Source organism: Podarcis erhardii, assembly GCF_964252035.2.
Source record: "Podarcis erhardii genome assembly, chromosome: 4".
Taxonomy (NCBI): domain Eukaryota; kingdom Metazoa; phylum Chordata; class Lepidosauria; order Squamata; family Lacertidae; genus Podarcis; species Podarcis erhardii.
Window position 1 is genome coordinate 54,735,831 of NC_138508.1, and position 14,439 is coordinate 54,750,269.

Sequence of the window (14,439 nt, forward strand, 5' to 3'; positions counted from 1 at the left end):
GATCTCCCTGACCCCGGCGCAAATCAGGTGCACAGCTTCAGCGGCTGAAGGGATTGCTTCCTTCCGCAGCATGTAGGGGTGTGTGTGTATCCCGCCCCCCAACATATAAACAGACCTTCCACAAAACCCACCAGAGCCTTTCCCTCCTTTTACAGCACTCTTCGTGCAGACCGATCCTATTAATGTTTCCTCGCAAGTCAGTCCCGCAGAATTCAGCGAGGCCGCCGCAGCCTTGTCGTAGCGATTTGTGAATGAACTTCAGGGGCCGAAAGGAGAAAACTCTCCTCCCTTTCTTACTCCAACCTGAGCTATACAGAGATGGTTGCTGCGTTCAGCGCTTTGCTGCGCTCAGCGAAAGATCGTAAATGTGAATGAGGAGGCTTCAATAGCACTCTAGAGGCCGGGTCCTCACCTCGCGTGCGCCTTTATGCCTGCGAGACTACACTTGCGAGGCTTGCTTCACTCGGCTTTAAGTCAAACTGCCTTTACGCAGAAGTAATCCTAAGGGTACCTAACAGTGTTTACTTCTAAACGAAGCAAGCGGGATTTCCAAAATAACCACTTGTTGAGGTCAGATCTGCGCGTAGATACCGCTGGCTGTGATGGAAGTATGTCTAAGATTGTAATAGATATTAGGTAGTGTGTGTTAGTGTGTGAATTCCTTACTTGTCACCGTGGACAATTCTGCTCCCGTAAATACCTTCTTAGATTCATTCCTGCTCCATCCACCAGCCGGCTACGCTCTAAAATATTCGGAGGGACGCCGTATGCAAAAGTGTGGGTGAGAGAAAGAGTGTGTAGATTTTTTTTTAGAAAAAGTGGTTTGGCTCCCTGTGTTTCTGCTAAAGGGCTTTGGGAATTGGGGTATTAATTCAGTAACTGCTTTTGACTCCCTAGAGGGAGGGAGGAGGAATCCTGAGCGACTGGAAGCAGGTCTAAGCTCAATCTTCCCGTGAAATATTTCCTCCTCCATGATATTTACTTACACGTGTTACTCCTTGTCCTCCTGGCGTGAAGTCCTTTGATCCTACTACTTTGCCTGCTTGTGCCTGGCATCCCCGAAGGCGTTTATTCGGGAGGAAGCCCCATGGAATTCAATTGAGCATTTCCTTCCAAATACTCTTAGTGTTTTAGGAAGGTCGAGTTTAAGGCTCGGAGGTCGGTCAGTGCTTTCGGGAGGAAGGCGTTAAGTTCTGGGTGATTGTAGGAAGTAAGTACCCTTCTCTCTCATGTGGAAATCTCTAGAAGGAGGGTGGAAAGTAGAGGGAGGTCTATCTACCCCTGGCCAGTTGAGGCCTGCTGGGTTTTGCGGTTCTTGCACATAATACTAGGTGGCCTTTGGTCTTAAGCGAGGATTGCACACTTAGGATAACTTATTACTAAAGGCTGATTATGCCTTCTCTGTGAAGTGATTATGAGAATTCACTCCTGTTTACTAAACTTTTAGAGACATGGAGCCGTTTACGGAGATTCCACTTTTGTTTTGGGTTTGTTTGAAAATAAAACAAGCCAGCCTACCCGTGTATTACGGATGGGAAAAATATCTCCATGGCACCCTAGGTGTTCAGGGTGGCACTTTCAGGGCAATCCTCACCATGCCTATGCAGAAGTAAGTCCTATTGAATTTAGCGAGATGTATTCCCAGGCAAATGTAGGTAGCTGCTACTCCATAGAAGGAAATAAGCTCAGCTGAGCAGAGCGTGGCTTGCTTTTGGTGGAAAATACACAGGACAACGTGCTAAGGCTAAGTCTCCCTTAACTCGGTAAGCTTTATTCCTCACTAAAGCTGCTTAGGGTCGCGCTACACCGCAGCGCCCGTGCGAACACTTTCTCCGAAGTAAACTTCAATTATTGTAAGGGGTCTTGCTTCCAGGTCAACTTGCACGAGGGGCCGTCGGCATGGCTGCAATCCGACGCCCACTTCCAATTTAGTCAGAAATAAGCCCCCTTCCAATTAAGCAGACTTCCTAACGAGGATCGGACCCGGTTAGACATTTCGGGAGCCTTTTCCGCGCGCCACGAAACCGCATCTAAGGATGCAGTCCATATGGCCGTGGGCCGAACTTTGCGGTTTCCGTTTCGAGGCTGCCACCCTTTCCCCAAAGCACACTTCGCTGGAAAAGTCCAGCCTCGCTACTTTCTGTAGATCTTACTTCCGAGTAAACCCGCACGGGCTTGGGCTGCCCGGCTGCAAGCCGAAACTTTCCCCCTGCAAGTCCCCTCTGCAAGCCGTGGGCCTTTACTGCCAAGTAAATAGTAATGGGTTGCATTAGACACCAGACTGACAGCTGAGGAACTCTGCCGCCCCCCTCTTCTCCCCTTGCCCCTCGTACCTTGAAGGCGATGGGCAGCGTCTTGTTGCACCTCCAGTGGGTCGGCAGGACGGAGCAGAGGAAGTTGGGGCTGTCGGTGCGCACCAGCTCGCCGGCGTGATCGGCCAGGACCTCCACCATGCTGCGGTCCGCGGTCCTCATCTTGCCCGCCAGGGCGCCGCCGCCGCCGCCGCCGCCGTTCTCGTGGCCAACCAGCGGCAGCGCGTCGCTCATCTTGCCCGGGCTCAGCGCGGTCGAGGGCGGCGTGAAGCGGCGGCTCGTGCTGGTATCTACGGGGATACGCATCACAACAAGCCGGTTGAGTGAGAAAGCTCCGCACGGGGCTTCGCGCAAAGCGGGGCGGGCGCAGCAACTCTTCGGCCGGAGGCTCTCGGGAGACCCACATAAAAGGAAAGAGCCTCAGGGGTCCCGCAGAGGAGCCAGTCCCGGAGTCAATGCGGATCAACAGTTGGCTACGGCAGGGGGACGCTTGTTCTCCTGGTCCTGCCACACTTAATCCAAGCATCCAGTTGGCAAGCTCTCCTGGAAATGTATTGCGTGTCCCTCTCTTTTAGAAGTAATAACAACAACAAAAAGAAGCAAGAGTCCCTAATAGGTTTGGACAAGCTTTTTTTCTTTTGGCCTTCTCCCCCTCGGGAATGACCAGTGCTATGAAAAATCAAAGGCCCTTCCAAAATCCCACACACGGGGGGGAGGAGGAGGACTGAGCAAAGGCATCTGTTGCAAGCACCGGAGACAGGAGGAGGAGGGAAGGGGCTAGCCAGTCCTTCCAGTAGCGAGTTTCCTGTCTTGTTGGGAGAGCAGGCTGCTCTCTCCCGTCCACCCACACCCCGCTCTGCTCCTTAAAAAACAAACAAACAAAAAAAAGCCGCTTTAGAATCCGGATTAAAGCCCACCAGTCTCTGCCCGTGGAGAGAGAAAATCGGTTTCAGAACAATTTGAGGGCGGGGAGGGAATGGGGGGGGACACAGGCTTTCACGGACGTGGCCTGAGGTTTCTCAAAGGTCAAGCGGCTATCACAGCATTATATACTGTACTTCATCAAATATTTACAGTCGGCTCTAGAGAGAGTTTAAACACCACAGAAATCCATTAATGTTCTTCTGCAGGAGCTCCGCTTCCCTGCCCCTCTCTTCCCAAAGCGGCCTTGAGAAACCCGGCCTCGGGGGGCTGCCCCGCCGCTCTCCGAAAGGGCCAGGAGAGTCCCGCGGCCGCGGCGCCCTTTCGCAACGCTTTGGCCGGGGCGGCGACGAGGGCGAGGAATAGAAGAAGAAGAAGAAGAAGAAGATGATCCCGGCAGGTCGGGTGGCCAATAATGTGAAGGAAAGGAGGAGGGAGGGAGTCCATATGAGGAGAGAGAGAGGGAAGGGGGGGGAAACACCCCTCTGGTTTGGTCGGGGCTGCTGGTTGGCTTGTGGGTTCCCTCTGCGGTTACTGCGTGCAGCAACTTTCGAGCGCGCACTTCTGAAGTCACCCACCAGTCTGTGGCCGCCGGGTGAGTCACGCTGCCAACTTGGGGGGGGGGAGATCTGAGGCAATCTTCCTCAGATTCAGCCGCCGGGGCCCGGCTGCTCAGCTATGGTTTAACCACAGCAGGTGGAGCTCCGCTTTCGGGACCATCGTTTGCTTTCTCTCCTTCGCTCCCTCACGGCCTTCCTCTTTCCCTCCCCTCCTTTCTCGCGCCTCCAACTTCGTTACAACACGCGAGGGGGGCCCGGCCGAGTTTCCGCTTCTTCCCCACCAGAAGGCTAGCAGCACACGCGATTGGCAGTAAGAACAAACACAGGCACGCACGCACGCACACACGCAGGCAGGCCGGCGGACGGGCGCGCAAGCGGCCTCAGAGTCAAGAGTTAAAAGAAGAAGTAGTAGGAGTCGCTCAGACGAGAGAGCCTGCGCTCCTCCCAAGGTCCACGTTCCCCAAGCGGAAGGAGTCTTCACGTGTTCACCAGACGCCAACGGCGAGCTTTCCCGAGGGCTCCTGCCTAGGGAGGCCAGTCTCTCCAGCTGTGTGTGACCTTCTGTGAGGCGCTGTTTGTTTGCTCATGCTGGTCTCAAAAAGCCTGGTCTGTCTCTCTTTCTCTCTCTCTCTGCCCCCCCCCCTCTCCGCGCGCCCTCCTCCTCCTCCCTCTCGCCTTCTGGCTCTATGAATGGAGATTGACTGGAAATGAATTTGCTTTTACAGTAAGAGAGTCCGGAGGAATGCCATTCCCTCAGCTCTTTTGCATAGGGGAGGGCGCCGGCCAATCAGAGCCCTTTCCGGTATTCAGCAGGGCGCGGCTCCAACCCGCGGGCTCCTGGAATTGGCCTGCGCACCGCCGCTGGAAGCTACTGTAAAAAGCCAAAGGGAGGCCCGCGTGTCAATGGGACGCCGCGATTACCGCAGCGCGCGCGAGAAAGAACAAGCGGCAGACCTCTGGGCGGCGGCTGCGGCGTCCTGCGCGAAGCCTCAGAAAGGCGGACTGAGGGAGATGCGGGGACAAGAGTCGCGCGGCCCGCTCACGCGCCAAACGTTTCCCTCGTGCGTGGGTGGGTCCCCGCGGGACAATGAAAAGGGCGCGAAAGTAGTTCCCGAGACTCTCAGTCGCCTGGCTGGCTTCGAGAAGGAAGCTCACCCCGCACGGACCCCGAGCACCCGCCCACCCCCACCCCAGCCGGGCTTTTTCAACAGTCAACCCACACGAAGCCTAGGCCAGGTCCCACGCAGTGACTGGGCTAGTAACCCCGCTCAGCACGCGCGGCTGAGGGAAAGGGGATGGGCGGTTTTCGCTTCTTGTGGAAATAAAGCGAGATATCTCGCCTTCAGTAAGAGCTGCCGCCTCCCCTTCCAAGTAGTATTATTTTACCCCGATGCAGTATGTGAGCCCCCACAAAATGCAAAGTTCTGGGCAAAGGTTCGCCTGATGAATATTGCTATTTTACACTGAAGATTGCTATTTTACACTTTTCCAGACACTCCTGGATTAAGTGCAGAGAGGGAATTTTTTTAAAAAAGGTCTCACTTCCTTTCTCCTCTGATCTGTTCCTCACATCTCTAGAGATTATGCCCAAATGTCAATATGCAGCACACCACACTGCAGCCCATGTTCTTTCTGAGACTATAAAAAAATGCTTTGAAAAAGTTGGCCAGGGCAATCATAGTCACTGAGGCGTTTTATAGATCAGTCACACAGATAGTGGTGTTTTGTCAGACTTTGGCACTGCAGTGGAGGGCCAGCACTGCAGGGGACAAGTTTTGAATCCATGGCAGTAGAGGGTGGGGAAATGGAGTCCCAGCTCTCCTCATAGAGAGCCAGTGTGGTGTAGTGGTTAAGAGTGGTGGACTCGTAATCTGGTGAACTAGGTTGGCGTCTCCACTCCTCCCCATGCAGCTGCTGGGTGACCTTGGGCCAGTCACACTTCTTTGAAGTCTCTCAGCCCCACTCACCTCACAGAGTGTTTGTTGTGGGGGAGGAAGGGAAAGGAGAATGTTAGCCGCTTTGAGATTCCTTAGGGTAGTGAAAAAGCGGGATATCAAATCCAAACTCTTCTTCATACTCCCCCCCCCCCCCGCTCTTTGTCTACAGGCCTTCACTAAGTTCAATGGAACTTGCTCCCAAGTGAGTTGGGTCAAGGATTGCAGCCTTAGCTATCTCACTTTTTCATTTCTAGAATGTGTTGGAGTGCAGCTCCCTTGGATCATAAATGTGCTCCAGAGTTGAACCCTAGCACAGCACTTGGACTGGCTACCAGCTGTCAGCATGAGAAGCAATAGAGCCCTGCTAATAGGAAGCTGAACTCAGATCTGGGAGCCCAGGGGAGCCAAGGCTGACCGGAAAGAATTTGCCAAAGGCAATGAGCCCATTTCTGGAGTTGAGCGGCATGGATCCAGGTCTCTCAATTAGTTGGATCACACGCTTTCAACTGTTGAGTGATGGCATGAGCCTTAAGATGCCAATTTTTATAGAGGAATGCCAATTATTCTTCACTGTGACAGTTCTATATTACATTATGTTCCTGATTCCAGACTCAACAATGCCTCAAATCACCTTCTCTTTGATTTTTTCTTTTTCTTTTTTAAAAAATCTGGCAGTCCTGCTCAACACAGGCTATAGTAATCAGAACTATACCTTTGATCAGGCCAAATGAATTCATATCTGAGGCAAAAGCACACATGAAAAGATAAATGACATTTCTTTAGCACCCTGGCACTAGGTTATAGAGCAGCAAAGCATTTGCTGAATGGTGGCTGATCTCATAGTGATGTAGTAATTAGTGTGTTGGACTAGAGCCTTGGAAGACCAGGGTTCCAATCTCCACTAGGTTACAAACCTTACTGATCTTTTAAGCCAATCCAGGGCTGCCAACTTGAATAAAATATCATGGGGGCCCAGGTGACCCATGCCTCCACATCATTGATCACATGACACGTCAATCACATGTGCACACACATCATTTGAATGGGAATGCCCATCAACTTTGTGGGGGCCCAGCCCCCTCAAATATTTTATTGTGGGGGTCAAAGCCCCCAAGCCCCTGGGAACTGGCTCCTATAAGCCAGTCACTGTCCTGCAGCAACACTGGGTTGTTGGGAGGATAAACTGGAGAGCCATATATCAGTTCCTTGGAGGAAATGTAATAAAATAAAAATAACAAAGTGCCATAAATATAAGCTTTTCTGCCATGGTTCTTTATGAAAGTGAGTGTGATGTAGTGGATAGTGCTGGCAGTGGTGTGGCATGGGGGGGGTCAAAAGGGGCAATTGCCCTGGTGCAAAATTGTTAGGGGCGCAAAATTCCAACACCCAGTTATGCCTCAGTACAGCTGCGTGTTTCCATCGCTGGGCCCCGCTGATAACGGCTTCTCCATGCAAACCAGGAAGTGACCTACCCAGACAATGGAACGACTCTTCTTTTGTGTTCTACACACCCTTGGCACACCCTTGAAATTACCTGCAGTTGAATTCCAGGATATGTAACAACTAGCTAGCAGTGGATTTGTATGAACCAGGGCTGGGGAACCCTTGGCCCTCCAGATGTTGTTGGACTGTTGCTCTCCTCATCTGCTGACCCAAGGCTGATGGGAGTTGGAGTCCAACAGCATCTGGAGGGCCAATTTCCCCCACCCCAGACATAAATGAATGGAATTTCATGCATTAGTGGAATCATTCTCTTTGCCACTTGCCACTTCAATGCTCAGAACATACCTAGGCACACACCACAAGCCCATGTCACTGGGGCTTTCAATCCCTCTCCCCAAATTTCTCTACAGGGAGACAGTTTCTTAAGCTTAAGGGAGAAAACAGAAGGCCCTTCAGAATTAGATGAGGATCTCATCTTTATTGATCAGCTTGGTGTGTTGCTTAAATTGTAACCAAATGCTGCAGCTCAGGAGGGGGAGAGTGCTGTTGCGCTCCTGTCCTGCTTGTAAACTTCTCATGGGCATCTGCTTGGCCACTGTGAGAACAGGATGCTGGACAAGATGGACCTTTGGCCTGATCCAGCAGGGCTCTTCTACAAACTATCCTATTTGTGTGTGTGCCTCATCCCTAGATGCTTGCATTAAGCGGCTGACACATTTCTGAAAATCCTTTTGGCCCCTGCAATTTCTTCTCCGTAACCGAACATTTTACCCCACTGCATGCTATCTTCACTTGTTGACGGGTATCTTGGTCCAACCAGGACTATGATGCTGGTGCTCCTCCTACCCCCGGCACAAATTAGCTTAACTTACTATAGCATGGGACGCGGGTGGCGCTGTAGGTTAAACCACTGAGCCTCTTGGGCTTGCCAATCAGAAGTTCGGCAGTTCGAATCCCCGTGATGGGGTGAGCTCCTGTTGCTGGGTCCCTGCTCCTGCCAACCTAGCAGTTCAAAAGCACGTCAAAGTGCAAGTAGATAAATAGGTACCGCTCCGGTGGGAAGGTAAAAGGCGTTTCCGTGCACTACTCTGGTTTGCCAGAAGTGGCTTAGTCATGCTGGCCACAGGACCCGGAAGCTGTATGCCAGCTCCCTTGGCCAATAAAGTGAGATGAGGGCCGCAACCCCAGAGTCGGTCACGACTGGACCTAATGGTCAGGGGTCCCTTTACCATTACCTTTACTATAGCATGCAGTTGTTGTTTTTTCTAAAAAAAAATGTTTAGGGGTACTCTCATTTTCCTACTCATATTGAAATACTGCCCCTTAATGAGGCCTGCCTTAGATTCACAAAATGTTTAGGGGTATGCGTACCCCTGCGTGCTCCCAGAAAAAAAGCACTGAAAGCATGAAGAGATCAGAATTTTTCCTCCCTTAAGAAGCCTGGGCAGGCCAAATATAGCGGGATGGGGGAAGAGGAGAGAGAGAGAAAGGGAAGATTCCAACTCCTGCTTTTCTCAGATTATCGGGGATCACGGAGGCAAAGCGTGTACGGAGGGAAGAGAGTGGGGAGGAGGAAAGGGGAAACAGTTTCCCAAGAAGGGTAGAAGGCACGTTAAGTTAGCAACGTCCGTTGCACAAATCTGCAACATGGAAGAGAAACCGCAGGGGTCTGGCGCGGGGGCAGGGAGGAGGAGGAGTGGGCCTGGTGCAATCGCAAAGAGGAAGCGGCTTTCTCTTCGAAGCTTGTTGTTTCCTCGGTCGCTGGAGCTGCCCGCAGTTGCATTGCGCAACCGACTCCGGAAACCTCTAGCACCAAAGCAGCCCCCTTTGAGCAGCATCCAAAGCCTGGCCGGGGCTCTCTTGCTGCAGGGACGCGGAGCGGACGCTAGAGGGCGCCCAAAGCCCTTGGCCTTCCCCTTGCCGAAGCACTGGAACAAGTGCCGCGGCCCGCAAAGCAGCTTAAGAGAGAGGGAGGGGGCCGGGACAGTCCCACCTGCCGATGTCCCCCGAAGACCCCGTCGCTGCCTTCCCCTGCTTAAACCTACGTGAGCTGAACGGGTGTGCGCCGGCGGCGCGATAAAGCCGGGCAGAAGCACACTTTGCTCTGTCTCAGCGCTGCCTAGATCGCTGCGCTGGGGCAAGCGCGGCTCGCTGCCTCTCGCCCTGCCTTCCGCGCACCAGCCGGGACGGATGCGCCTCCCTCGCTCTCTGCAGCCGTGAAAACAAGCCTGGCGCGCACAAAAGCCCGCTGATTCACCCGGCCGATCAGCACACGAACTCAGCCGGATGATGAGCAGCCTGGCATCTAAATCTCGGGAGGCTCAGCCTTCATTCTCGCCCCAATCCCTCTTCCCATTGACGAATGTTGCAACTTGGAGAGGTTTGAGCACGACTGTCATCGGGGAGGGATCAGGAGGGCGGGGAGCAGATTTCAGGTGCGATCATGACCTTTTCTCTATAAGATCCCTTAAACCAGGGAAAGAAAGAAAGAAAGAGACGCCGTCCAATAACAGTGTCTGCATGCGAAAGTGCAAAAGAGCTGCGCCTAGATTTCGGCCCCTTGACAGCAGGCCGTTCACGGCGCACGAGCAGTGAACGTGGTCAACTGCAAGTTTCCACCAGTAATTCTGGACTCTCTGGTGTTCACGGGTTTAAGGGTGCGGAGGGGAGACGTCTTTAGAGGGCCACGTGCGCCCTGCCTTGTCTCCCTTCCAAACGCGGTGAGCCATCCGTGCTGCGCCTAGGGTGCCTCCTGCTTTTTCTGCTGAGTCGGACCCTGGCCCTCTGCCCCGGAGGCACCGCCGCTGTTCCTTTCCACTGTGCACTTAAGCCCACTTGTTCACGTCACTGGTGAGCCTCCCTAACCCTTCTCCGAATAACTGTCTTGTTCATAACTGATGAATCAAGTTATTCACGTCAAGTTAAACATTACTGTCCGCCCAGGAATGGCAAGTATTTCTACAGAAGCCGACTGGGCCTCGCCCTCCTGGACCAAAGACAACAGCACGCCCGGAGTCCCACGTTCTCTGCGCACACACCATACCTTTAAAGCGCAGTCGATGCGCACAAAGTTACGGGCACTGTGGTTCACCCCTCACAGAGAGACCACCCCCAGCAGCCCATATCCAAACTCCAGTGCCCAGAATTCATTGAGGGCGAAACTTGCTTCGAATGTGCTTTGCAGTGTGTACGCAGAGCGCTGCAATCCGCGGTGCCTGACGGTCTACTTTAAGTCAACAGAGGAGTCCATGGGTGTGCGGACTGGAAGAATAAACTTGGAATCGAGTGCCAAATCGTGCCCAATCATGTCCGGTTTCTTGGAAGAGTACTTTAGGGAGATCAGGAAGGTAACGTGAGGATGGGCTGTCAGCTACTACAGTTCTTCGTTTATTCGCTGGCGGCAAACGTGCATTTTACATCCTGATCCTAAGCATAAGCTAAGGGCCCCCTTAGCGTCTGGCTATAATCCTATACACGCTTACCTGGGAGTAAGTCTCATTCAACTCATTGAGGCTTACTTCTGAGTAGGCATGTTTGAGGGGGAGCTGTCAACAATGTCCCAAGCGCTTCAAAGACGTACTCTCAGCTATCACTACTCTAATAACCGTAGAGTTATCCTCGTATTTTGGGGGGTGGGGGGTGGGCGGGTGGGCGGGCGGTGGAGGATGAAAGATTAATGACTCAGGCGACATTTGAGCAGCGGTCTTTCTGGCCTGTTCATCGCCCCGCCACACACGTCCCATATTGGGAAGTGCCCTCGACTTTACTAGCAACTTATCTTAGGATCCCCGCTCAGCCGCCCCATCAAATCTTAACTCTGTTTATTTTCGAGAAACATTCCCGTTGATTTAAAGGAGGGTTTTCTTCTGCATTAGGATGCTTAGGACAGCAGCTTTGTTTTTCGTTTTGAAAAAGCCCATTCTGCAGGCACCAGAGCTTCTCCTGCACGGATAGAGTTCCACGCCATCAGCACCACATCTACCCTCGCAGAGCAAAGTCAAGGCCGCGCAGTCGTCCTTGGAACGGGACCCTCCCGGACCGATGCCAGCGCAGGGCGCCCCTACGACCCCCCTTTCTCCAAATGCGTCCCCATAAAACCCATACAAGTGGATGGGAAGCAGGCGGGGAGGGAATTGTCTGGCCTCTGGGGGCTTATAGCCTGCGCCCCAGGTCAGGATAGGACCACCCCTTTCCTGGAGAGCCAGTGTGGTGTAGTGGTTAAGAGCGGTAGCCTCGTAATCTGGGGAACCGGGTTCGCTTCCCTGCTCCTCCACATGCAGCTGCTGGGTGACCTTGGGCCAGTCACACTTCTGTGAAGTCTCTCAGCCCCACTCACCTCACAGAGTGTTTGTTGTGGGGAGGAAGGGAAAGGAGAATGTTAGCCGCTTTGAGACTCCTGAAGGGGAGTGAAAGGCGGGATATCAAATCCAAACTCTTCTTCTTCTTCTTCCCACTTGACCTAAAACTGCGGAACAGGAAAGCGGAAGGAACTGGATGGATGGATCGGAGTTCAAATGGGAACTTTGTTGGTCTGAGGCTTTTGGCGCCGCAAGAGCCGAAAGGAGCCGCCAGGGAACTCGGTGCGTCTGGAAGGGAGAATCCTAACACGTGTCTGAGCCCCTTAAAACTCCATCCAGTCGCCCCCCCGCAGCTTCTCAAAACCTCTCCGCCCTTTATCATTAGGAGCTGAATTAACGCTTTAAAGCCCGGACAGTCCCCTAAACACCTGGGTCCATCGAACCTGTAGATTTCAAGTAAATTTCCTTCCAATTGATTCCGGGCTTCCTGCGCTAGAAATTAACAAACCACGTCATCACCTGCAACAACCTTGCGAGGTTAACTCGCTCAAGGCGACCCACTGAGTTTAGGGGGAATGGAAAGCATGCCCCATCCATCCCCCGCACCCAAAGCGAGGGAGACCCTCTGGGGCGTGCTCCCCGCGCCCAAGTCCAGAGTTCCAGTTTAACGGCGCCCTATAGATCATGCCGATGACTTTCCAGGGGATGACACGGAGAGGGCGCACAACTTGCTGGTGGATCCCAAAGCTGCGCAGCCCAGGAAATTTCACGCATCCAAATTGGTTACCTAAACCCTACCCATCCACCCCAAACTCAGAAATGGCACGAACTTTAATACTGGTGGATTTCGGAGCTTCCTTTTCCGTTGATTTTAAGAGAGAATTTAAAAAACACACAAAAAACTTCCTTTCTTTTTGCAGACTCGCAAAGGGCTTTGTCAAAAGAACCCCGTCATTTTTGTTTTTGTTTTTGAATGGAGTGGAGACGCATTTCAGTAAAGCAGGTGTGGTATCGATGGCCGTCAAATAAGTCGATCCCAACCGTTTTTGCTTAAAAGTGGCGGCGAGGGTGGAAAGGGGACCCTGAAAGATTTTTTGCGTTGCATTATCCTGACGCTGTTTAACTTCCGCGCAGGTATGAGATGGCCAAGGATCCGCCGCGCAAGCCGACTCGGGCGACGTCCGCGGCTTAATCTACACGTTCGCGGCTCCTTTCGCTGACGCAGATTGCCAACCCATTTATTTGCAAAGTATCTCTCGCTTATGTCATGAAACTTACACCCAAGTAACGCGGATGGAACCCGAGTCGAAAATGATTGCTTTTCCGAATCTGGACTGCAACATTTAAAACCCATATTCATCCTGTTTTATATACTGTATAATATAGCATATACACAATAAACATTGGTTTGGTTTATTTTATTTTTTTAAAAAGAAACCCTCTCTTATTTAAACCACAAGCTAATTGGCTTTCTCTTCAAGGATGCTAATTTGCTTTGTTTCCTTACTTGATTTCCCAGACAAGAACTAAAGGGGAAAAAAACAGCAACTCCAAGTGGGAATGTTCATTTAAGTTATAACCATACAGTATTATGATACATGGAGGTGATGGGTTTGCAAAAAACTATGGATCGTGCGGAGTTCGTGCAGAGCGATCCTGTGGAGGTTTACTCGGCCTTAAATGGCTTTAAATTGAAAAGAACTTGAAAGAGTCTTTGCCTCCTTTCAGGGTTAATTAACATGATCAGTCCCATCACACACATTGGACGAATGTTCTCCGATTATTTTGTTAACACTTACTGAACTTCGTGTAGAACAAAGAGTCTTGCAGCACCTTGAAGGCGGATAGATTTATTGTGCCGTAAGCTCTCTAGAGCCTACTTTGCCTAGTCCACGGAATTTCATGCCACAGTAAATCTATTAGTCTTTTAAGGTATCATAAAGACCCTGGTTTTTGTTGAAAAATACTAACACAAAAGTTGTCACTTCGGAATAGTGTGCTTGTAGAGTCTAGCCTTTTAAGGCTGTTTTATTTCTTTTTAAAAAATGGTTTGTGACTCACCTAAAAGTTTAGACACGTTTTTAATTTTGTACTTTCTCTTTTCATTCAAGCAGAAAATCCCCGATCTCTAATGTAAAGGACAGGAAGAAAATACTTCGTTTTAGAAATGCTTTTAAAAAGATATTCAGAGATTTTCCTAAACCTTTTGCCCGAAAGACAGTCATGCCGCGCAGAGGAAAATAACGAAGGAGCTTGTCTGAAAGACCCCGGGGTTTCAAGAGAAGAATGAATATCAGTTCCCTGGGATGGGGGGTGGGGTGGGAGGGAGAAACCCCAGAGTAGATCGAATGTGAAGGGCTCTGGCAATTGCGAAGCCGATTTATAAATTTCTCGTCCACACCGAATTCACAGGCTGTCCTTAGGAATGCTAGGTTAGGAATGCTAAGTTAGCTAGGCAGATCCTCAGTCCGAACCTAGGCATGTTGACTCAGGAATAGGTCCCAGCGAATGCAATGGGGTTTATCTTCACCCTCTCTTGCTCAAATAAGGCTGCACCCCTATGCACACTTAGCTGGGAGCAAACCCTATTGAAATCAGTGGGATTTCCTTCTGAGTAAACATGGATAGGATAGGCTTCCTGAGAAGCGCGTTCCAGTTGCTTGCATCGGGGTACGGCGCTGAAGAATGCCGGAATTGCGGGCAGGCGGGTGGGGAGGAAGCCGATCAAGATCCCAATTTCTCAACCAAGGAGTTGACCCCAAAGGCAGGAAGCGGCCTCTTGCACGGTTGTTGCCCCCCCCCCCCGATCCTAAGCTCCAGTCACCCCAAGTCTAACTCACACAGGTAGAATAGAAATTTACACCCAATAATTCTATCTCAAAACTGTGAAGGAGAAGCGCAGCTATAGAAAAGACCCGCAGCTCTTGCGTTTGGGTTCGCGCGTGGAATCAACCTGCCCTCGCCTTCC

At 51.6% G+C, this 14,439-nt stretch overlaps 1 protein-coding gene across 2 annotated transcripts in view; it reads right to left on the reverse strand.

The window, feature by feature from the left end:
• Nucleotides 1–14,439, reverse strand: part of RUNX1 (RUNX family transcription factor 1) — a 180,190-nt gene that overhangs the window by 86,005 nt on the left and 79,746 nt on the right. For both annotated transcript variants that reach the window (XM_081859895.1, XM_081859894.1), the window contains exon 3: nucleotides 2,334–2,602. In XM_081859895.1, coding sequence (XP_081716021.1) covers nucleotides 2,334–2,602 — 269 coding nt within the window. The remainder of the gene's footprint in view (nucleotides 1–2,333; nucleotides 2,603–14,439) is intronic.